This window comes from Gadus morhua, chromosome 16 (genome assembly GCF_902167405.1).
Source record: "Gadus morhua chromosome 16, gadMor3.0, whole genome shotgun sequence".
NCBI lineage: Eukaryota > Metazoa > Chordata > Actinopteri > Gadiformes > Gadidae > Gadus > Gadus morhua.
In genome coordinates, this window is record NC_044063.1 from 12,495,125 (window position 1) to 12,516,362 (window position 21,238).

The 21,238-nt window shown below is 42.9% G+C and overlaps 4 protein-coding genes across 4 annotated transcripts; all 4 read right to left on the reverse strand.

The window, feature by feature from the left end:
• Positions 1-3,892, reverse strand: LOC115561174 (extracellular calcium-sensing receptor-like). Its single transcript, XM_030381001.1, has 12 exons — positions 3,600-3,892; positions 3,244-3,422; positions 3,002-3,093; positions 2,691-2,870; positions 2,388-2,576; positions 2,075-2,286; positions 1,759-1,954; positions 1,382-1,591; positions 1,166-1,289; positions 877-1,070; positions 507-788; positions 1-423 (listed from the first exon to the last, which is right to left on the reverse strand). The coding sequence occupies exons 1-12, from the start codon at positions 3,890-3,892 to the stop codon at positions 1-3; spliced, it is 2,574 nt and encodes an 857-aa protein (XP_030236861.1).
• A 1,203-nt stretch (positions 3,893-5,095) lies between these two features.
• Positions 5,096-9,112, reverse strand: LOC115561175 (extracellular calcium-sensing receptor-like). Its single transcript, XM_030381002.1, has 12 exons — positions 8,820-9,112; positions 8,473-8,648; positions 8,228-8,319; positions 7,907-8,086; positions 7,602-7,790; positions 7,284-7,495; positions 6,968-7,163; positions 6,587-6,796; positions 6,372-6,495; positions 6,037-6,230; positions 5,603-5,884; positions 5,096-5,518 (listed from the first exon to the last, which is right to left on the reverse strand). The coding sequence occupies exons 1-12, from the start codon at positions 9,110-9,112 to the stop codon at positions 5,096-5,098; spliced, it is 2,571 nt and encodes an 856-aa protein (XP_030236862.1).
• Positions 9,113-10,257: 1,145 nt separating this feature from the next.
• Positions 10,258-14,200, reverse strand: LOC115561176 (extracellular calcium-sensing receptor-like). The gene is made up of 12 exons (XM_030381003.1): positions 13,908-14,200; positions 13,577-13,752; positions 13,337-13,428; positions 13,027-13,206; positions 12,725-12,913; positions 12,412-12,623; positions 12,102-12,297; positions 11,725-11,934; positions 11,509-11,632; positions 11,220-11,413; positions 10,786-11,067; positions 10,258-10,702 (listed from the first exon to the last, which is right to left on the reverse strand). The coding sequence occupies exons 1-12, from the start codon at positions 14,198-14,200 to the stop codon at positions 10,280-10,282; spliced, it is 2,571 nt and encodes an 856-aa protein (XP_030236863.1). The 3' UTR covers positions 10,258-10,279.
• A 1,660-nt stretch (positions 14,201-15,860) lies between these two features.
• Positions 15,861-21,075, reverse strand: LOC115561177 (extracellular calcium-sensing receptor-like). Its single transcript, XM_030381004.1, has 12 exons — positions 20,783-21,075; positions 20,456-20,634; positions 20,218-20,309; positions 19,907-20,086; positions 19,603-19,791; positions 19,285-19,496; positions 18,969-19,164; positions 18,600-18,809; positions 18,385-18,508; positions 18,050-18,243; positions 16,367-16,648; positions 15,861-16,283 (listed from the first exon to the last, which is right to left on the reverse strand). Exons 1-12 carry the CDS (start codon positions 21,073-21,075, stop codon positions 15,861-15,863), a joined length of 2,574 nt encoding a protein of 857 aa, XP_030236864.1.
• Between the last annotated feature and the right edge of the window lie 163 nt (positions 21,076-21,238).

Genomic DNA, 21,238 nt, shown 5'->3' on the forward strand with positions numbered 1-21,238 from the left:
CTATCTACCCATCAGCTTTTTCTTGGTGTTCCTCTCAGGCCTCAGGAGGATGATGAAGCACTTTGGAGCAAAGATGCACAGCAGCAGGCCATAACTAGAAGCCAGGATGGCAAAGATCTCCACAGCCACTGAGTACTTCCCTGGAGAGCTGATGTAGGCTGGAACAAAGGCCACCCAGACAGCACAGAAGATCAGCATGCTGAAGGTGATGAACTTGGCCTCATTGAAGTTATCAGGTAGTTTCCTAGCCAGGAAAGCAAGTAGGAGACAGAGGCAGGCTAGGAAGCCTATGTAGCCTAAGACAACTGCAAAGCCCACCACTGAACTCATGGCACACTCTAGGTTAACCTTTGACCCCTGGAAACCAAGGTCACGATGAGGGATCGGAGGGCTAAGGGACAGCCATATGGTACAGATGATCACCTAGTTTAGAAAAACACATACACCTCAATATATCTCACACAAAATGAAATATTTTGATGATTAATGGTGTACATATTGCCCACCTGTATGCTGGTGAAGAAACAGACACTGCCTCTCTGCTGGCACGGACCAAACCACTTCATCAGGCCTCCAGCTCCTGGCTGAGCTGAGCGGAAAGCGGCCAGGACCACTATGGTCTTCACCTGAAGGCAGGAGACGCAGAGGACAAAGCTGATCCCGAAAGCTGCCTGCTGTAAGCGGCAGGACCACACGGAGGGACGACCAATGAACACCAGTGCACAAAGGAAGCAGAGCATGAGTGACAGGAGGAGCAGGAAGCTCAGCTCTGAGTTATTTGCACGCACCTGGAGGTGGAATATGGGCGACAACATGGTTAACATGAATAACTTATTGTTTGAAGGTAAAACATTGATGTATGCACTGAGCCCTCACCACAGGAGTGTTATGGTACCATAAAAATATGACAAAAACAGCTGTAGTGACCACAACCCCAGACACAGCTCCAGTTGTCAGGATGATTCCCATCGTCTCATTAAAAGACAGGAAGTCCACTTTGCGTGGAATACAGGCCGTGTTCCCCGGGTTGGACCAGAACTCAACAGGACATCGCCTGCACTGATGGGAACCTGAGAGGGTCATACAGGGAAGGCAACTAAGAAATGTGAAGAGAGCCTCCTGATTTTCCTGAAAACACACCAGTTGAAGTGTTTTTGTCCCTCACCAGTCTCATTGCTGACCTCTCCATCAGTACAGGGGATACAGTCAAAGCAGCAGACAGGCTCTCCTTTTTTATTAGCTCTTCGTGTTCCTGCGGGGCAGCTCTCACTGCATACAGAAATAGGTACCTAAACAATTAAATGAACTCAATGAGTCAAGTGCAGATATTGTATTTTTATTACATTATTATCCTGTTTAAGATGGCTGTACATTTGACTACCTGATTGGAGCCTGTAGTCCACTGAATAGATGTTTTGTTCAGGTGTAATTCCAGGCCATCCACTCGACCAATCAGAACTAGTTTCAGTGACCCATCAGGGGAGGTCTTCCAGTTGACCAGGTCATAAGCAGCTGGGATGTCGGCTCCTTGGAAGAAGAACTCTTCCCCGTTTGGAGTATTGAAGTTCACTTTGTTGAGGTGCTCTAACAACTAAGAACAGTGTATGGACATCAGTAGGATAAAATAGTTTAATAAAACCTTTATGAGATTTCTTTAGATATTATGTGAAACCAATGTGTCCGACATTCAAAGCATAAACCATGCTATTATAAATCCCCACCCTGTGAAAATCATGCTTGGTGTCAAGTTAATAATACCTCTTTCTGTGTAATGTTATAAGGTGAGCTACAGGTGGAGCTGTTGTCTCTTGGGGAACTGTCTTTATCTGGGCATGAGAGAAAGCTGTGAAGAGCGTGGGCTGCAGCATACACAGCCAGGTAGGTATTATACGCGGCCCTTAATTGGGCAGTGTCAGTAAAAATATTCTGTACGCCCTCAAGTGTCTCTCTCCCAGTGCACAGTGAAAGAGTAGCTGACAGTGGAGATTTGGTGGCATGAGAAGCAGTCAAGTTATTTGTAGTTAAACCATCAGACATGGGCTGAGAATTCAATAGTGTTGTTGAAAGGCTACATTCAAACTCCTTTTCCCAGAATTCCCGGAGGTGAAAATCGCCAGGGCGATTTGAGGGTTTTAAGTCCTGGAGGAAACTTTTAAATCCTGGTATCCTTGCACTTCGAATAGCAACACCTAACACACCACTTGCCACGTTCAAAATGGCAACATTTTGTAAAAGATCGCTGCTAGTACTCCAAGCCTCACTGGCTAGGAACTGCCTGTCAGTCACCTACGAAGAGAGAAGAGAATGTCATTCAAAAAACAGAAATTTATGAAGCATTGGTTTTCACATTAACAAATTTATTTGGACATTTCATTATAGCCTCTCACGTTTATCTTGGCCAGTTGTAGAAACAACTCCCTCACGTCTGTGTACCAGGTAAAGATCAGTATCACTCTTGCAGTGGAATGCTGAACAGTTGTAGCTGCACGTTTTGCATCTTCCTCAATAGTCACCCTGCTAACAGCTTCTAGAAATGCCAAACACACTCCTGATCCCTTAATCTCCTCCTGAAATGTCTGAAAATAGCAAAATAACTCAATGTATTAATAGATCAAGGATTCCTTCCAAAGCTTTCTCTAACATTGCTACAAATAAAACATTTTCTAAAAAGTAATAATAAAAATAAAAACCTGGATTGCCAGACGACCATAGTCATTGTTTGCAACTACTGCTCCAATCCAAGTCCAGTTGAAGAGTATTGCAAGTCGGGCCATGGTCTTAGCCTGGTAGACGTCACTGGGAATGGTCCTGAAGAAGTTAGGAAACCGATGTCTGTCGCTAAGACAGGGACAGCTGGCAAGGTAGCTAATCTTAATGGGTGAAATATAAAATGTGAATAGCATAGACTTGATTCAATTGTTGAAGTAAATTGTCATAATCAAACTCAAGCTTAGGAAATATAATTCAACGTTCTTCCTATATTATGGATTGTGAAACTCACTACTGGAACAGAGAGAGAGGCCAGTGTCCTAGACAGTATAATGGCTGTGGTAGAAGAAGCCCCACCGATGATCAGCGGTACAGACGGGCCCCCTGATGAATGTAATGCATACAAAGTACCGGCAGAATATCAATCATCAATAGATGAGGCGTAGACCTCACCGTACCAATCTGTCATTGTACCTCTCATGGCTGAAGATGGTCCGGATACATGTGAATGTGGCAGGATGGCTGTGGAGTCACAACTCTCCGTCCCTCCCCCAACCAGTGAGAATGCTCCTTGCAGCACCCAGGGGTTTAGGCCGCAGTCGTCGAGGATTCTGTAGTTCAGCTTCACACCAGGCAGAATGAGGGGGTTTCTGTTGATTTCTTCCACTGCAAACTCCATGGCATAGGCAGCCTTCAGTGTCTCCACTTGCAACCTAATGCCACAGGAAGGAGGCTCACCACCAGCTATTATCTCAACCACGCACTGTTCAGATGTATATGTATATACAATAATTATTCAGTATTTAAAGAAAAACAGACGGATCATCAAATGCATCAGATTGATGAATGTTTAAACAGATTAACAAATCATTTGAGGTGAGTGCCTTTACCCAGTGCATGGATTGTAGAATGGAGTCTTAATGAACTCCTGGTCTATAACCGGCGGTTGGTAATGAAGGTTAAAGAGCCCACCGATTACAAGGTCTCCATCCTGACCCTGGTTGAACTCCTCCACTCTGGAGCCCCAGCGAGAGCACATGGAGGTCTGCACCCCCTCCAGACCCACCCTGAGCCCCACATCCCTGCTCACCATCACAACAAGCAGCAGGGAGGGAGCCCTGGAGGACCACGCAGTCAGGAGCAGAGACGCCCAAGACATGGGTGGACCGGGGGCCGATAACATCGAGGAGCACTACTGACGCGACACTCAGTGTCAAATTATGTAAACCATTATTGTAACTGAATTGCAGAATTTAAAGAATGACAGATAACATGCAGCAGAAGTATATCTTTCTGAAAATATAAAAACAGATAAGTTTGAATTGATGTCTAAATCTACAGCTGTAGAAATCTAGAATATAAGAAAGTATGTAAATATGCTAAATAAATTTGTCTCTTTCAATTCAGAAGTGACCAGTACCTTTTCACCCACAAATGCTAAACTTTAAAAAGGAGATAGAAAAAGACCCCACATTTAAACCTAAAAGTCAAAAAATTACATTTTAAGTGTTATTCTAATGCTTTATTATAAAAATAAGGCAATGGCGGCTATTGTAACATGCCGCAAGTCTGCGCAAATTCTAACTGCCGAGCTGGGTTTTATAAATGTGGTAACGCCTGGAAGCTTCGTAAACAAGATGACATATTCCCATACATGTAAAGCCACTCCTCTTTAGAAAATACATTCTGTCACGAGCCATTAGCAGGTGACGAGCTTGGTGTGTAAGAAAAGGAATACATTATAAACATCATAAAACTGCACAGAACACTGTTGGACAAATGTTTTGAATTCTCTAACTTTTAATCAATTATGTTAGAAGTGCAAAATATTGGGCACTCAATAACTTGAGAGAACAACTTCTAAAACATAATATCCTTTAATAGAAGAGTTGAAAGAAAAGCAACATTAACTATTGTGTTGAACCAAGTCGATACGTAAAGCTTAAAGTTACTTTTCTTGAAGCTGACATTTAATATGTTATCATTACATTTGATATGTCAATAGAAAATGTCCTGGTCAGATCATGACATTTTAATGAAATTTCATTTACGAACAAATATAGATTTTTGTTCACAGCTAAAGATATCTTAATAAATGTTACATTTGGTTGCGCCACTTTGGTTGGGAGAATCCCTCTTGAGAAACAGTCATACATCTTAAGAAACTAATAATAGCAAAGATAGGATGTAAGAATTCTAAACATTATTATTAAAACAATAACGATGGAATACATTTGACAAGGTACTAAATAATACATCACAAAAATGAATTTAGATATTTGCTAATAATTCAACATTTTGCTCCTTGGAGTCTACTTTTTGTGTCCCTTGAAATCCATGAAATTAAGAATCATTTGCTGCCTACCCTTGTGTATGTGCACATTTTCTATCTACCCATCAGCTGTTTCTTGGTGTTCCTCTCAGGCTTCAGGAGGATAATGAAGCACTTTGGAGCAAAGATGCACAGCAGCAGGCCATAACTAGAAGCCAGGATGGCAAAGATCTCCACAGCCACAGAATACTTCCCTGGAGAGCTGACGTAGGCTGGGACAAAGGCCACCCAGACAGCACAGAAGATAAGCATGCTGAAGGTGATGAACTTGGCCTCATTGAAGTTATCAGGTAGTTTCCTAGCCAGGAAAGCAAGGAGGAGACAGAGGCAGGCTAGGAAGCCTATGTAGCCTAAGACAACTGCAAAGCCCACCACTGAATTCATGGCACACTCTAGGTTAACCTTTGACCCCTGGAAACCAAGGTCGTGATGAGGGATTGGAGGGCTGAAGGACAGCCATATGGTACAGATGATCACCTAGTTTAGAAAAAACACATACACCTCAATATATCTCACACAAAATAAACTATTTTGCTGATTAATGGTGTACAAATTGCCCACCTGTATGCTGGTGAAGAAACAGACACTGCCTCTTTGCTGGCCCGGACCAAACCACTTCATCAGGCCTCCAGCTCCTGGCCGAGCTGAGCGGAAAGCGGCCAGGACCACTATGGTCTTCACCTTAAGGCAGGAGACGCAGAGGACAAAGCTGATCCCGAAAGCTGCCTGCTGTAAGCGGCAGGACCACACGGAGGGACGACCAATGAACACCAGCGCACACAGGAAGCAGAGCATGAGTGACAGGAGGAGCAGAAAGCTCAGCTCTGAGTTATTTGCACGCACCTGGAGGTGGAATATGGGCGACAACACGTTTAACCTTTATTAAACTGATTGTTCCAAGGTAAAACATGGAGGTGGAATATGAGAGACAACATGGTTAGCATGACTAACTTATTGTTTCAAGGTTAAAAATTGATTATGCACGGAGCCCTCACCACAGGAGTGTTATGGTAGCACAAAAAGATGACAAAAACAGCTGTAGTGACAACAACTCCAGACACAGCTCCAGTTGTCAGGACGATTCCCATTGTCTCATTAAAAGACAGGAAGTCAACTTTGCGAGGAATACAGGCCGTGTTACCTGGGTTGGACCAGAACTCAACAGGACATCGCCTGCACTGATGGGATCCTGAGAGGGTCATACAGGGAAGGCAACTAAGAAATGGGAAGGGAGCTTAACTGTGTCTAAAGACATTAACCTACACTATTGTGCAGTAGCAGTAGAATTAGTTTCCTGAAACACACCGATTGAAGTGTTTTTGTCCCTTACCAGTTTCATTGCTGACCTCTCCATCAGTACAGGGGATACAGTCAAAGCAGCAGACAGGCTCTCCTTTCTTATTAGCTCTTCGGGTTCCTGCGGGGCAGCTCTCACTGCATACAGAAATAGGCACCTAAACAATTAAATAACTTAATTAGAAAGGTTTAAGAATAGGAATGTTATTGTTTTATTATCCTATTTAGGATGGCTATCACTTTGACTACCTGACTGGTTCCTGTAGTCCACTGAATAGATGTTTTGTTCAAGTGTAATTCCAAGCCATCCACTCGACCAATCAGAACTAGTTTCAGTGACCCATCAGGGGAGGTCTTCCAGTTGACCAGGTCATAAGCAGCTGGGACGTCGGCTCCTTGGAAGAAGAACTCCTCCCCGTTTGGAGTAGTGAAGTTCACTTTGTTCAGGTGCTCTAACAACTAAGAACAACGAATGGTAATCAGTAGCATAAACTAGTTTAATAAAACCTTAATGAGAACTATTTCTTGAAATAGTATGTGAAACAAATTTGCTAAAATTTGACAGTCTCATCAATTAGATTTTAAGGCCCCACACTATGACATTCATGCTTGGTGTGAAGTTAATAATACCTCTTTCTGTGTAATGTTATAAGGTGAGCTACAGGTAGAGCTGTTGCCGCTTGGGGAACTGTCTTTATCTGGGCACGAGAGAAGGCTGTGCAGAGCGTGGGCTGCAGCATACACAGCCAGGTAGGTGTTATACGCGGCCCTTAAGTGGGCAGTGTCAGTAAAAATATTCTGTACGCCCTGAAGTGTCTCTCTCCCAGTGCACAGTGATAGGATGGCTGACAATGGAGACCTGGTGGCATATGAAGAAGTTGAGATATTTTTAGTTGAACTGTCAGACATGGACTGAGGTTTTGACGGGGTTGTTGGAAGGCTACATCCAAACTCCTTTTCCCAAAATTCCCGTAGAAATAAATCGCCTGGACGATTTGAGGGTTTTAGGCCCTGGAGAAAACTTTTGAATCCAGGAATTCTTGCACTTCGAATAGCAACACCTAACACACCAGTTGCCACGTTCAAAATGGCAACATCTTGTAAAAGATCGCTGCTAGTACTCCAAGCCTCACTGGCTAGGAACTGTCTATCAGTCACCTACGAAGAGAGAAGAGAACGTCATTCAACAAACAGAAAATTATAAAGCATTTATTTTCTCATCAGTCCAGCACATTTATTTGGATATTTCATAACAGCCTCTCACGTTTCTCTTGGTCAGTTGTAGAAACAACTCCCTCACATTTGTATACCAGGTAAAGATCAGTATAACTCTAACAGTGGAATGCTGGATAGTCGTGGCTGCACGTCTTGCATCTTCTTCAAAAGTCTCCCTGTTAAGATATTCTGAAAAGGCCAAACACACTCCTGATCCCTCAATCTCCTCCTGAAATGCCTGAAAATAGCAAGAGGAGTAAATATTTTAAAAGATCTTACCAAATGAATGAGGATTCTTATCAAAGCATTCTCTTTTATCGCTACATACAAGAAATGTTATCTGAATGTAATAACCTGAATTGCCAGACGACCATAATCATTGTTTGCAATGACTGCTCCAATCCAAGTCCAGTGGAAGAGTATTGCAAGTCGGGCCATTGTCTTAGCCTGGTAGACGTCGCTGGGAATGGTCCTGAAGAAGTTTGGAAACCGATGTCTGTCGCTAAGACAGGGACAGCTAGCAAGGGGGCTAATCTAAAACGGGAAAGATGAAATGTAAATAGCAAAGACTTTATATATTAATCAACTGTTGAAGTAAAATGTGTCAAATTCAAGCTTAAGATTATGAAATAGAAAATGTAATGTTCCTCCGATATTATTCATGGTGAAACTCACTATTGGAACAGAGAGAGAGGCCAGTGTCCTAGACAGTATTATGGCTGTGGTAGAAGAAGCCCCACCGATGATCAGCGGTACAGACTGGCCCCCTGATGAAAGTAATGCATATAAAGTACCGGCAGAAAATCAATCAACAATACATGAGGAGGGGACCTCATCATATCAATCTGTTATTGTACCTCTCATAGCTGAAGATGGTCCAGATACATGTGATTGTGGCAGGATGGTAGTGGAGTCACAACTCTCCGTCCCTCCCCCAACCAGTGAGAATGCTCCATGCAGCACCCAGGGGTGTAGGCTACAGTCGTCGAAGATTCGGTAGTTCAACTTCACACCAGGAAGAATTAGGGGGTTTCGGTTGATTTCTTCCACTGCAAACTCCATGGCATAGGCAGCCTTCAAGATCACTGCTTCCAACCTAATATGACAGGGAAGAGGCTCACCACCAGCAATAATATCAACCATGCATTAATCGGATGCATCTACATTCATCTTTCAGTATTTAAAGAAGAACATACGGATCTTCAATTGCATCAGATTGATGATTGTTTAAACAGATTAACAAATCATTTGTGACGAGGGCCTTTACCCAGTGCATGGATTGTAGAAGGGAGGCTTAATGAAAGCCTGGTTGATAACTTGCGGTTGGGAATGGAAGTTAAAGAGCCCACCGATGACAACGTCTCCATCCTGACCCTGGTTGAACTCCTCCACTCTGGAGCCCCAGCGAGAGCACATGGAGGTCTGCACCCCCTCCAGACCCACCCTGAGCCTCACATCCCAGCTCACCATCACAACAAGCAGCAGGGAGGGAGCCCTGGAGGACCACGCAGTCAGGAGAAGAGACGCCCAAGACATGGGCGGACCGGAGGCCGATAACATCAAGGAGCACTACTGAGACTGGACACTCAATGTCATATTATGTAAAGCATAATTGTAACTGAATAGCACAATTTAAAGAATGACAAATAAAATGCAGCAGAAGTATTTCTTCCTGCAAAAATAAAAGCAGATTAAGTATGAATTGATGTCCAAATCTACAGCTGTAGAATTATAGAAAACAAGAAAGCATGTAAATATGCTAAATAAATTAGTCTCTCTCAATTCAGAAGTGGCCAGTACCTTTTCACCCAAAAATGCTAAACTTTGAAAAGGAGATAAAAAAGACCCCACATGGAAACCTGAAAGTAAAAAAAATACAATTTAAGTGTTATTATAATGCTGTATCATAAAAAATAAGGCAATGGCGGCTATTGTAACATACCGCAAGTCTGTGCAAATTCTGACTGCCGAGCTGGGTTTTATAAATGTGGTAACGCCTGGCAGCTTCGTAAACAAGATGACATATTCCCATACATGTAAAGCCACTCCTCTTTAGAAAAAACATTCTGTAACCGAGCCATTAGCAGGTGACAAACTTGGTGTGTAAGAAAAGGAATACATTATAACCATCATAACACTGCACAGAACAATGTTGGACCAATGTTTTAAATTCTATAACTTTTAATCAATTATGTAAGTAGTGCAAAATATTGGGCACTCAATAACTTGAGAGAACAACTTCTAAAACATAAAATCCTTTAATAGAAGAGTTGAAAGAACAGCAACATTAACTATTTTGTTGAACCAAGTCTATACATAAAGCTCAAAGTTAATTTTCTTGATGTTTACATTTTTATTATGTTATCATTACATTTGATATGGCAATAGAAAATGTCCTGGTTAGATCATGAAATTTTAATGAATTACATTTACGAACAAATGTCGATTTCTGTTGACGGATAAAGATATCTTAATAAATGTTACATGTGGTTGCGCAACTTCTTCATCTTAAGAAACTAATAATGGCTATAATAGGACGTAAGAAATCTAAACATTATTATTAAAACAATAAAGATGCAATACATTTGACAAGGTGTTAAATAATGCATTACAAAAATGAATATAGATATTTGCTAATTATTCAACATTTTGCTACTTTTTGTGTCCCTTGAAATCCATGAAATTAAGAATCATTTGCTGCCTACCCTTGTGTATGTGCACATTTTCCTATCTTCCCATCAGCTGTTTCTTGGTGTTCCTCTCAGGCCTCAGGAGGATGATGAAGCACTTTGGAGCAAAAATGCACAGCAGCAGGCCATAACTAGAAGCCAGGATGGCAAAGATCTCCACAGCCACTGAGTACTTCCCGGGTGAGCTGATGTAGGCTGGGACAAAGGCCACCCAGACAGCACAGAAGATCAGCATGCTGAAGGTGATGAACTTGGCCTCATTGAAGTTATCAGGTAGTTTCCTAGCCAGGAAAGCAAGGAGGAGACAGAGGCAGGCTAGGAAGCCTATGTAGCCTAAGACAACGGCAAAGCCCACCACTGAACTCATGGCACACTCTAGGTTAACCTTTGACCCCTGGAAACCAAGGTCACGATGAGGGATCGGAGGGCTGAGGGACAGCCATATGGTACAGATGATCACCTAGTTTAAAAAAACACATACACCTCACTATATCTCAGACACTGTAAACGATTATGATGGCTAATGTTTTAAATAATGCCCACCTGTATGCTGGTGAAGAAACAGACGCTGCCTCTCTGCTGGCCCGGACCAAACCACTTCATCAGGCCTCCAGCTCCTGGCCGAGCTGAGCGGAAAGCGGCCAGGACCACTATGGTCTTCACCTGAAGGCAGGAGACGCAGAGGACAAAGCTGATCCCGAAAGCTGCCTGCTGTAAGCGGCAGGACCACACGGAGGGACGACCAATGAACACCAGCGCACACAGGAAGCAGAGCTTGAGTGACAGGAGGAGCAGGAAGCTCAGCTCTGAGTTATTTGCTCGCACCTGGAGGTGGAATATGAGTGACAACACAGTTAACCTGAATTAAAATGATTAATCCGAGGTAAAACATAGAGGTGAAATATGAGAGACAACATGGTTAAGATGACCAACTTATTGTTTGAAGATAAAACATTGATTATGCACTGAGCCCTCACCACAGGAGTGTTATGGTAGCACAAGAAGATGACAAAAACAGCTGTAGTGACCACAACCCCAGACACAGCTCCAGTTGTCAGGATGATTCCCATTGTCTCATTAAAAGACAGGAAGTCCACTTTGCGTGGAATACAGGCCGTGTTCCCCGTGTTGGACCAGAACTCAACAGGACATCGCCTGCACTGATGGGAACCTGAGAGGGTCATACAGGGAAGGCAACTAAGAAATGTGAAGAGAGCCTCCTGATTTTCCTGAAAACACACCAGTTGTAGTGTTTTTGTCCCTCACCAGTCTCATTGCTGACCTCTCCATCAGTACAGGGGATACAGTCAAAGCAGCAGACAGGCTCTGCTCTCCTATTGGCTCTTCGGGTTCCTGGGGGGCAGCTCTCACTGCATACAGAAATAGGCACCTAAAAAATGTGATCAACACAATTAGTAAGGTATAAATATTTGATTGATATTGTATTATTAACCTGTTTAAGGTGGATGACTCTTTGATTACCTGACTGGAGCCTGTCGTCCACTGAATAGATGTTTTGTTCAAGTGTAATTCCAGGCCATCCACTCGACCAATCAGAACTAGTTTCAGTGACCCATCAGGGGAGGTCTTCCAGTTGACCAGGTCATAAGCAGCTGGGATGTCGGCTCCTTGGAAGAAGAACTCCTCCCCGTTTGGAGTAGTGAAATTCACTTTGTTCAGGTGCTCTAACAACTAAGAACAACGTATGGTAATCAGTAGGATAAACTAGTCTAATAAAACCTTGATGAGATTTCTTTAAATATTATGTGAAACCAATATGTCTGACATTCAAAGCATAAACCATGCTATTATAAATCCCCACCCTGTGAAAATCATGCTTGGTGTGGAGTTTATTATACCTCTTTATGTGTGATGTTATATGGTGAGCTACAGGTGGAGCTGTTGTCTCTTGGGGAACGGTCTTTATCTGGGCATGAGAGAAAGCTGTGAAGAGCGTGGGCTGCAGCATACACAGCCAGGTAGGTGTTATACGCGACCCTTAATTGGGCAGTGTCAGTAAAAATATTCTGTACGCCCTCAAGTGTCTCTCTCCCAGTGCACAATGAAAGAGTAGCTGACAGTGGAGACATGGTGGCATGAGAAGCAGTCAAAATATTTGTAGTTAAACCATCAGACATGGACTTCAACAGTGTCGTTGAAAGGCTACATTCAAACTCCTTTTCCCAGAATTCCCGCAGGTGTAAATCGCCAGGGCGATTTGAGGGTTTTAAGCCCTGGAGGAAACTTTTAAATCCTGGTATCCTTGCACTTCGAATAGCAACACCTAACACACCACTTGCCACGTTCAAAATGGCAACATTTTGTAAAAGATCGCTGCTGGTACTCCAAGCCTCACTGGCTATGAACTGCCTATCGGTCACCTACGAAGAGAGAAGAGAACGTCATTCAACAAACAGAACATTATGAAGCATTGGTTTTCACATTAAGAAATTTATTTGGATATTTCCTAATAGCCTCTCACATTTCTCTTGGCCAGTTGTAGAAACAACTCCCTCACGTCTGTGTACCAGCAAAAGATCAGTATCACTCTTGCAGTGGAATGCTGAACAGTTGTAGCTGCCCGTTTTGCATCTTCCTCAATAGTCTCCCTGCTAACAGCTTCTAGAAATGCCAAACACACTCCTGATCCCTTAATCTCCTCCTGAAATGCCTGAAAATAGCAAAATAACTAAATATATTAAATTATGAAGGAGTCTTTCCAAAGCTTTCTCTAACATTGCTACAAATTAAACATTTGATAAGAAGTAATGATAAAGTAACAACCTGAATTGCCAGACGACCATAGTCATTGTTTTCAATGACTGCTCCAATCCAAGTCCAGTTGAAGAGTAATGCAAGTCGGGCCATGGTTTTAGCCTGGTAGACATCACTGGGAATGGTCCTGAAGAAGTTAGGAAACCGATGTCTGTCACTAAGACAGGGACAGCTGGCAAGGTAGCTAATCTAAAAGGGGAAACATAAAATGTAAATAGCATAGACTTGAATCAATTGTTGAAATAATTTGTCATAATCAAACTCAATCTTAGGAAATATAATTCAATGTTCTTCCGATATCATTGAAGGTGAAACTCACTACCGGAACAGAGAGAGAGGCCAGTGTCCTAGACAGTATTATGGCTGTGGTAGAAGAAGCCCCACCAATGATCAGCGGTACAGACGGGCCCCCTAATGAAAGTAACACATATTAATTACATTAGAAAATCATTCAACAATACATGAGGAGGACACCTCATCATACTAATCAGTTTACCTCTCATTGCTGAAGATGTTCCAGATACATGTGATTGTGGCAGGATGGCTGTAGACTCACAACTCTCCGTCTCTCCCCCAACCAGTGAGAATGCTCCATGCAGCACCCAGGGGTGTAGGCTACAGTCGTCAAGGATTCTGTAGTTGAGCTTTACACCAGGCAGAATGAGGGGGTTTCTGTTGATTTCTTCCACTGCAAACTCCATGGCATAGGCAGCCTTCAGTGTCTCCACTTGCAACCTAATACCACAGGAAGGAGGCTCACCACCAGCAATTATCTCAACCACACACTGTTTAGAAGTATATACATTAATTATCATTGTCAGATCATCAAACGCATCAGATTGATGAATGTTTAAACATTTTAAGAAATCATTTGAGATGGGAGCCTTTACCCAGTGCATGGATTGTAGAACGGAGGCTTAATGAACTCCTGGTCTATAACCGGCGGTTGGTAATGAAGGTTAAAGAGCCCACCGATGACAACATCTCCATCCTGACCCTGGTTGAACTCCTCCACTCTGGAACCCCAGCGAGAGCACATGGAGGTCTGCACCCCCTCCAGACCCACCCTGAGCCCCACATCCCTGCTCACCATCACAACAAGCAGCAGGGAGGGAGCCCTGGAGGACCACTCTGTCAGTAGCAGAGACACCCAAGACATGGGCGGACCGGAGGCCGATAACATCAAGGAGCACTATTGAGACTGGAGACTCAATGTCAAATTATGCATTAAAAAATTATTGAAACTGACAAATGACATGCAGAAGATGCAGATCCTTCTGAGGAAATAAACAGATTAGTTTGAATAGATTTCTAAAGCTACAGCTATGGACACATTGAAAATATGAAAGTAGGTAAATATAGCAAATTAATTAGTCCTTCTCAATTCAAAATTGGCAAAAGAAAATTTTAATTTTTTAAAGAGCATAAATAGATCCGGCATTTAATCCTAAAACTGCAAAAATATATAATTTAAGACTTATTCTCATGCTGTATTTTCAAATTGCGGGGCAATGGTATCGATTGTAACGTACCGCATGTCTGTGCAAATTCTAACTGCCGAGCTGGCTTTTATTAATGTGGTAACGTCTGGAAGCTTCTAAAACAAGATGTCATCTTCACATACACGTAAAGCCACTCCTCTTTAGAAACAACAATTAGGTCACTGATTAGCAGGTGCCAAACTTGGTGTGTAAGAAAAGGAATCAATAGTGAAAATATCCTTGTTTTGAAAATCATTTACTCTCTTCCAAAAAAAGTGTACCACGGTTATTGTGCAAAGTGCAAAGTATTATTCACTGAAAAACTTGAGACAACAATTTAAAAATAATATCCTTTAATATAAGACTTGAAAAAACAGTAAGAAACCTTTCTATATCTTAAGAAACTAATACTAGCGATAATAAGACTTAAGAAAGTGAAACATTATTATTCAAACAATTAAGATGGAATACATTTGACAACATGTTAAACTAGAAAATACATTTCCTGCACAAAATGTGGTGAGTGCTGTAATGCAAAGTAAGGTTGAAAATATATTTTAATACAGCCGCATAGTTTAAAACTGAAAGAAATGTTTAATGGCTTAAATCAAGTGAAAAGATTTGAACAGGGTTCAAAAGTCTAAATGAAATGAACAATGTAAACATGCATACCATTTAAAGAATGCAAAATGTTTGGAAACAAATAAAGTGAAGAGTAAAAAACATTGCCTATGTGATCAAATTCGAATACATTTGAGATAAAATATAGAATAGCTGAGCTCTTAAACGTGTTCAAGTTTGGAATGGTTGAATCAAGTCAGTTTGACGGTCAAATGTTTGTGTGTGTGTGTGTGTCTGTATGTGATCACTTGTTGTAACCAGGAAAAGTGTTATCGACGTTATTCTTTCTCATCTAGTTCATCGAGATAAGCTCACAAAATGAAACGACCAGTGAAACAAGAAATACCGTAAGCGTTGAAGCTTAGCATTGTGTTTCTCGGTTAAATGTTTACATTGTTAGGCTCAGGAAAATCAGAAATGGTTAGCGTTTGAGATAGCCACAAGTGTGGCTATTACAATTCCAAGCTAATATGATTTCAAGCTAATATGAACATTTTAAAAGTGGAATGGATTCTCTAGGGGGAAATTGTGGAAGGAATAGGGTCACAGATTTTTTGAAAGAAAGAAGAAAGCTTAAGAGGAACATAGTTGAGGGCTGCATGTAGCACTCTGCAAATATTACATTGCATGAGATTTTATAGATATTTGCTAATTATTTTACTTTCTTCTCTTTTGGTGTCTCTTGAGAAACATGACATTAGGATCGCTTTGCTGCCTATCGTTATGTATATGCACATTTTCCTATCTTCCCATCAGCTGTTTCTTGGTGTTCCTCTCAGGCCTCAGGAGTATGATGAAGCACTTTGGAGCAAAGATGCACAGCAGCAGGCCATAACTAGACGCCAGGATGGCAAAGATCTCCACAGCAACAGAGTACTTCCCTGGAGAGCTGATGTAGGCTGGGACAAAGGCCACCCAGACAACACAGAAGATCAGCATGCTGAAGGTGATGAACTTGGCCTCATTGAAGTTATCAGGTAGTTTCCTAGCCAGGAAAGCAAGGAGGAGACAGAGGCAGGCTAGGAAGCCTATGTAGCCTAAGACAACAGCAAAGCCCACCACTGAACTCATGGCACACTCTAGGTTAACCTTTGACCCCTGGAAACCAAGGTCACGATGAGGGATCGGAGGGCTGAGGGACAGCCATATGGTACAGATGATCACCTAGTATAAAAGAACACCTAAACCTCACTATATCTTAGACACTGTAAACGATTATGATGGCTAATGTTTTAAATAATGCTCACCTGTATGCTGGTGAAGAAACAGACGCTGCCTCTCTGCTGGCCCGGACCAAACCACTTCATCAGGCCTCCAGCTCCTGGCCGAGCTGAGCGGAAAGCGGCCAGGACCACTATGGTCTTCACCTGAAGGCAGGAGACGCAGAGGACAAAGCTGATCCCGAAAGCTGCCTGCTGTAAGCAGCAGGACCACACGGAGGGACGACCAATGAATACCAGCGCACACAGGAAGCAGAGCTTGAGTGACAGGAGGAGCAGGAAGCTCAGCTCTGAGTTATTTGCACGCACCTGGAGGTGGAATATGAGCAACGACATGGTTAACCTGAATTTAAATGATTGATCCGAGGTAAAACATGGAGGTGGAATATGAAAGACAACACGTTTATCTTGATCAACATATTGTTTCAAGGTTTAAAGGTCCCATGGCATGCTACTTCATGAATGTTTTTATAAAGCTGTTAGTGGCCCCATAATAGAGTACTTGAAGATGTTCAAGAAATTCAGCCGTGGTGCAGAATTACAGCCACTACGAGCCAGTCCCACATTGAGCTTTCCACAAACGTGCCGTTTTTTAGAGGCGGGTCAAGGTGGAGGATGGGGATGTGGCCCTGAGCAGCTTGCGGCCACGGTACCATGTGCTCATGTTTACAGTGGATGTATCGCAATGGCGAGGCGCACACAGCTTTTGGCCGTGTTCTGTAAATATTCTACAACACTCTGGGTGCTCCAGCGGGAGTCCTGGAGCTCTATATCTAAATGTCACATTATACATCGATGTCTTTATCATATAATATATATTATCACGGCCAATAGCTGTGTGCGCCTCCAGACGATATTATGAATTATTATGACTGCGTCCGGTTCTCCGACGTCTCTGGTTGTTTCACTTCCATATCAATCTGAAGTAGACTAAAACGCGGCATGGAGGAGAAAGAGATTGTTGCCTGCGTTGTTGACCGCGAATGTCTCCGCCGGAGCCCCGCTTCCCGCTGCCGAGGCACCATCATCTCGGCAGCGGTCAGCGGGCAGCAGTCAGCGGGCAGCGTCAGCGGGCAGCTGGCAGTGCCGAGGCAACTCCGCCCCGCGGAGGTAGTGCCGAGGCAGCGGGCAGTGGTCAGCGGGCCCCGGGGCTCCGGGGGAGACAATCGCGGGCAACAATCCCTTTCTCCACCATGTTGCGGTTCATGTACTTCAGGGAGTCAAAACCAAAGTTCCTTTCCCCCAATTCCTTCTCAACCATGGCTGAGATAACCTCCACTACGAGTCTCATTATGGAAATACTAGAGACGTCAAAGAACCTGATGTTTTATGCGCCATAACACCAACAGCAGAACGGTTATCCAAATAAGAAAGAAGTGTACAACACTTGCGTTACAGTGTGTGTATTCACACTCACAAATGTGGCGCTCGCATGGTCGAAGCTCATTGTCACATTGGCAAAGCAGAGAAAGGGGAGGTAACTTGTCCCTGTATGACGACGTAAGGGGAAAATTCCAAATCAGCGCGTCTGAGCTTTGTTTTTGCAAAGGCAGAACAGGACACCTAGTGCTCGTTTTACACTTAACGCCATTTCAGGCTGCAGGGGGACCATAGGCAGGCTAGGGGAACTCATATTGATGTTATTAACCTCATAAAGTGAATTTCTCATGCTAAAGGACCTTTAACATTGATTATGCACTGAGCCCTCACCACAGGAGTGTTATGGTAGCACAAAAAGATGACAAAAACCACTGTAGTGACAACAACTCCAGACACAGCTCCAGTTGTCAGGACGATTCCCATTGTCTCATTAAAAGACAGGAAGTCAACTTTGCGAGGAATACAGGCCGTGTTACCCGGGTTGGACCAGAACTCAACAGGACATCGCCTGCACTGATGGGAACCTGAGAGGATCATACAGGAAAGGCAACTAAGAAATGGGAAGAGAGTCTAACTGCTTCTAAAGACATTAACCAACACTATTGTTCAGTAACAGTATCATTCGTTTCCTGAAACACACTGATTGAAGGGCTTTTGTCCATTACCAGTCTCATTGCTGACCTCTCCATCAGTACAGGGGATACAGTCAAAGCAGCAGACAGGCTCTCCTTTCCTATTGGCTCTTCGGGTTCCTGGGGGGCAGCTCGCACTGCATACAGAAATAGGCACCTAAAAATTGTAATTAACACAATTAGTAAGGTATAAATATTTGATTGTTATGTATTATTAACCTGTTTAAGGTGGATGTCACTTTGACTACCTGATTGGAGCCTATAGTCCACTGAATAGATGTTTGGTTCAGGTGTAATTCCAAGCCATCCACTCGACCAATCAGAACTAGTTTCAGTGACCCATCAGGGGAGGTCTTCCAGTTGACCAGGTCATAAGCAGCTGGGATGTCGGCTCCTTGGAAGAAGAACTCCTCCCCGTTTGGAGTAGTGAAGTTCACTTTGTTCAGGTGCTCTAACAACTAAGAACAAAAAATCGTCATCAGAAGAATAACCTAGCTTAATAAAACATTTTAATTGAAATACAATGTGAAATTAATTTGTACGAAATTCACAGCATCAACCATGTAACTTATACCCCTACACATTGGAAATCATGCTTGGTGTGAAGTTAATAATACCTCTTTCTGTGTAATGTTATAAGGTGAGCTACAGGTAGAGCTGTTGCCGCTTGGGGAACTGTCTTTATCTGGGCACGAGAGAAGGCTGTGTAGAGCGTGTGCTGCAGCATACACAGCCAGGTAGGTGTTATACGCGGCCCTTAAGTGGGCAGTGTCAGTAAAAATATTCTGTACGCCCTCAAGTGTCTCTCTCCCAGTGCACAGTGATAGGGTAGCTGCGAGTGGAGATCTGGTGGCATGAGAAGCAGGCGAGATATTTGTAGTTGAATTATCAGACATTGACTGAGAATTTGACAGTGTCATTGAAAGGCTACATTCAAACTCCTTTTCCCAAAACTCCTGTAGAAGTAAATCTCCAGGGCGATTTGAGGGTTTTAGGCCCTGGAGAAAACTTTTAAATCCAGGTATTCTTGCACTTCGAATAGCAACACCTAACACACCACTTGCCACTTTCAAAATGGCAACATCTTGTAAAATATCTTTGCTAGTACTCCAAGCCTCACTGGCTAGGAACTGTCTATCAGTCACCTACGAAGAGAGAAGAGAACATCATTCAACAAACAGTTAATGATGAAGCATTTCTTTTCGCATCAGTCCACCACATTTATTTGTATATTTCATAATAGCCTCTCACGTTTCTCTTGGCCAGTTGGAGAAACAACTCCCTCACATTTCTGTGCCAGGTAAAGATCAGTATAACTCTAGCAGTGGAATGCTCAATAATGGAAGCTGCACGTCTTGCATCTTCTTCAAAAGTCTCCCTGTTAAGAAATTCAGAAAAAGCCAAACACACTCCTGATCCCTCAATCTCCTCCTGAAATGCCTGAAAATTCCAAGAGAACTGAATATATCAAAAGGTCTTACAATATGAATGAGGATTCTTATCAAAGCTTTCGGTTTTATCGCTACAAATAAACATGTTTTCGAAAAGTAACAACCTGAATTGCCAGACGACCATAATCATTGTTTGCGATGACTGCTCCAATCCAAGTCCAGTTGAAGAGTATTGCAAGTCGGGCCATGGTCTTAGCCTGGTAGACGTCACTGGGAATGGTCCTGAAGAAGTTAGGAAACCGATGTCTGTCGCTAAGGCAGGGACAGCTAGCAAGGTAGCTTATCTTAATGGGGGAAATATAAAATGTAAATAGCATAGACTTGATTCAATTGTTGAAGTAAATTGTCATAATCAAACTCAAGCTTAGGAAATATAATTCAATGTTCTTCCTATATTATGGATTGTGAAACTCACTACTGGAACAGAGAGAGAGGCCAGTGTCCTAGACAGTATCATAGCTGTTGTCGAAGAAGCCCCACCGATGATCAACGGTACAGACGGGCCCCCTGATGAAAGTAATGCATATAAAGTACCGGCAGAATATCAATCATCAATACATGAGGAGGATACCTCATCATACTAATCAGTTTACCTCTCATAGCTGAAGATGTTCCAGATACATGTGATTGTGGCGTGATGGCTGTGGAGTCACAACTCTCCCTCTCTCCCCCAACCAGTGAGAATGCTCCATGCAGCACCCAGGGGTGTAGGCCACAGTCGTCGAGGATTCGGTAGTTGAGCTTCACACCAGGCAGAATGAGGGGGTTTCTGTTGATTTCTTCCACTGCAAACTCCATGGCGTAGACAGCCTTCAAGATCTCTGCTTCCAACCTAAAATCACAGGAAGGACGTTCACCACCAGCAATAATCTCAACAACATATTATTCAGATGTATGTATTTACATTAATTATTCAGTATTAATAAGAAGAAAAGAGCATATTATCATGTTAACAAATCATTTGTGATGAGTTCCTTTACCCAGTGCATGGATTGTAGAACGGAGGCTTAATGAACTCCTGGTCTATACCAGGCACTTGGTAATGTAGGTTAAAGAGCCCACCAATGACAACATCGCCATCCTGACCCTGGTTGAACTCTTCCACTCTTAAGCCCAAGCGAGAGCACATGGAGGTCTGCACCCCCTCCAGACCCACACTGAGCCCCACATCCCTGCCCACCATCACAAGAAGCAGCAGGGAGGGAGCCCTGGAGGACCACGGAGGCAGGAACAGAGACACCCAAGACATGGGCTGACCGGGGGCCGATAACATCAAGGAGCACTATGAGACTGGAGACTCAATGTCAAATTATGTAAACCATATTTGTAACTGAATTGCAGAATTTAAAGAATCACAGATAACATGCGGCACAAGTATATCTTGCTGAAAAAAAAAAACAGAATACGATTTTGAATTGATGTCTAATAAATCTACA

Bases quoted from the DNA above. Each gene is read 5' to 3' on its own strand.
- LOC115561174 (XM_030381001.1), bottom strand. From the start codon at position 3,892: ATGTTATCGGCCCCCGGTCCACCCATGTCTTGGGCGTCTCTGCTCCTG. The intron at 1,290-1,381 runs GTAGTCAAATGT...TTAATTGTTTAG, and splicing joins GGACTACAGGCTCCAATCAG to GTACCTATTTCTGTATGCAG. The intron at 1,071-1,165 runs GTGAGGGACAAA...TGACCCTCTCAG, and splicing joins AGAGGTCAGCAATGAGACTG to GTTCCCATCAGTGCAGGCGA.
- LOC115561175 (XM_030381002.1), bottom strand. From the start codon at position 9,112: ATGTTATCGGCCTCCGGTCCGCCCATGTCTTGGGCGTCTCTTCTCCTG. The intron at 7,791-7,906 runs GTTATTACATTC...TGCTATTTTCAG, and splicing joins ATGGTCGTCTGGCAATTCAG to GCATTTCAGGAGGAGATTGA. The intron at 7,164-7,283 runs ATGTAGCCTTCC...ATCACTGTGCAC, and splicing joins TTTTGGGAAAAGGAGTTTGG to TGGGAGAGAGACACTTCAGG.
- LOC115561176 (XM_030381003.1), bottom strand. From the start codon at position 14,200: ATGTTATCGGCCTCCGGTCCGCCCATGTCTTGGGTGTCTCTGCTACTG. The intron at 13,753-13,907 runs GTAAAGGCTCCC...CTGTGGTATTAG, and splicing joins TTCTACAATCCATGCACTGG to GTTGCAAGTGGAGACACTGA. The intron at 11,414-11,508 runs GTGAGGGACAAA...TGACCCTCTCAG, and splicing joins AGAGGTCAGCAATGAGACTG to GTTCCCATCAGTGCAGGCGA.
- LOC115561177 (XM_030381004.1), bottom strand. From the start codon at position 21,075: ATGTTATCGGCCCCCGGTCAGCCCATGTCTTGGGTGTCTCTGTTCCTG. The intron at 20,087-20,217 runs GTGAGTTTCACA...TCCCCCATTAAG, and splicing joins CCTCTCTCTCTGTTCCAGTA to ATAAGCTACCTTGCTAGCTG. The intron at 19,165-19,284 runs ATGTAGCCTTTC...ATCACTGTGCAC, and splicing joins TTTTGGGAAAAGGAGTTTGA to TGGGAGAGAGACACTTGAGG.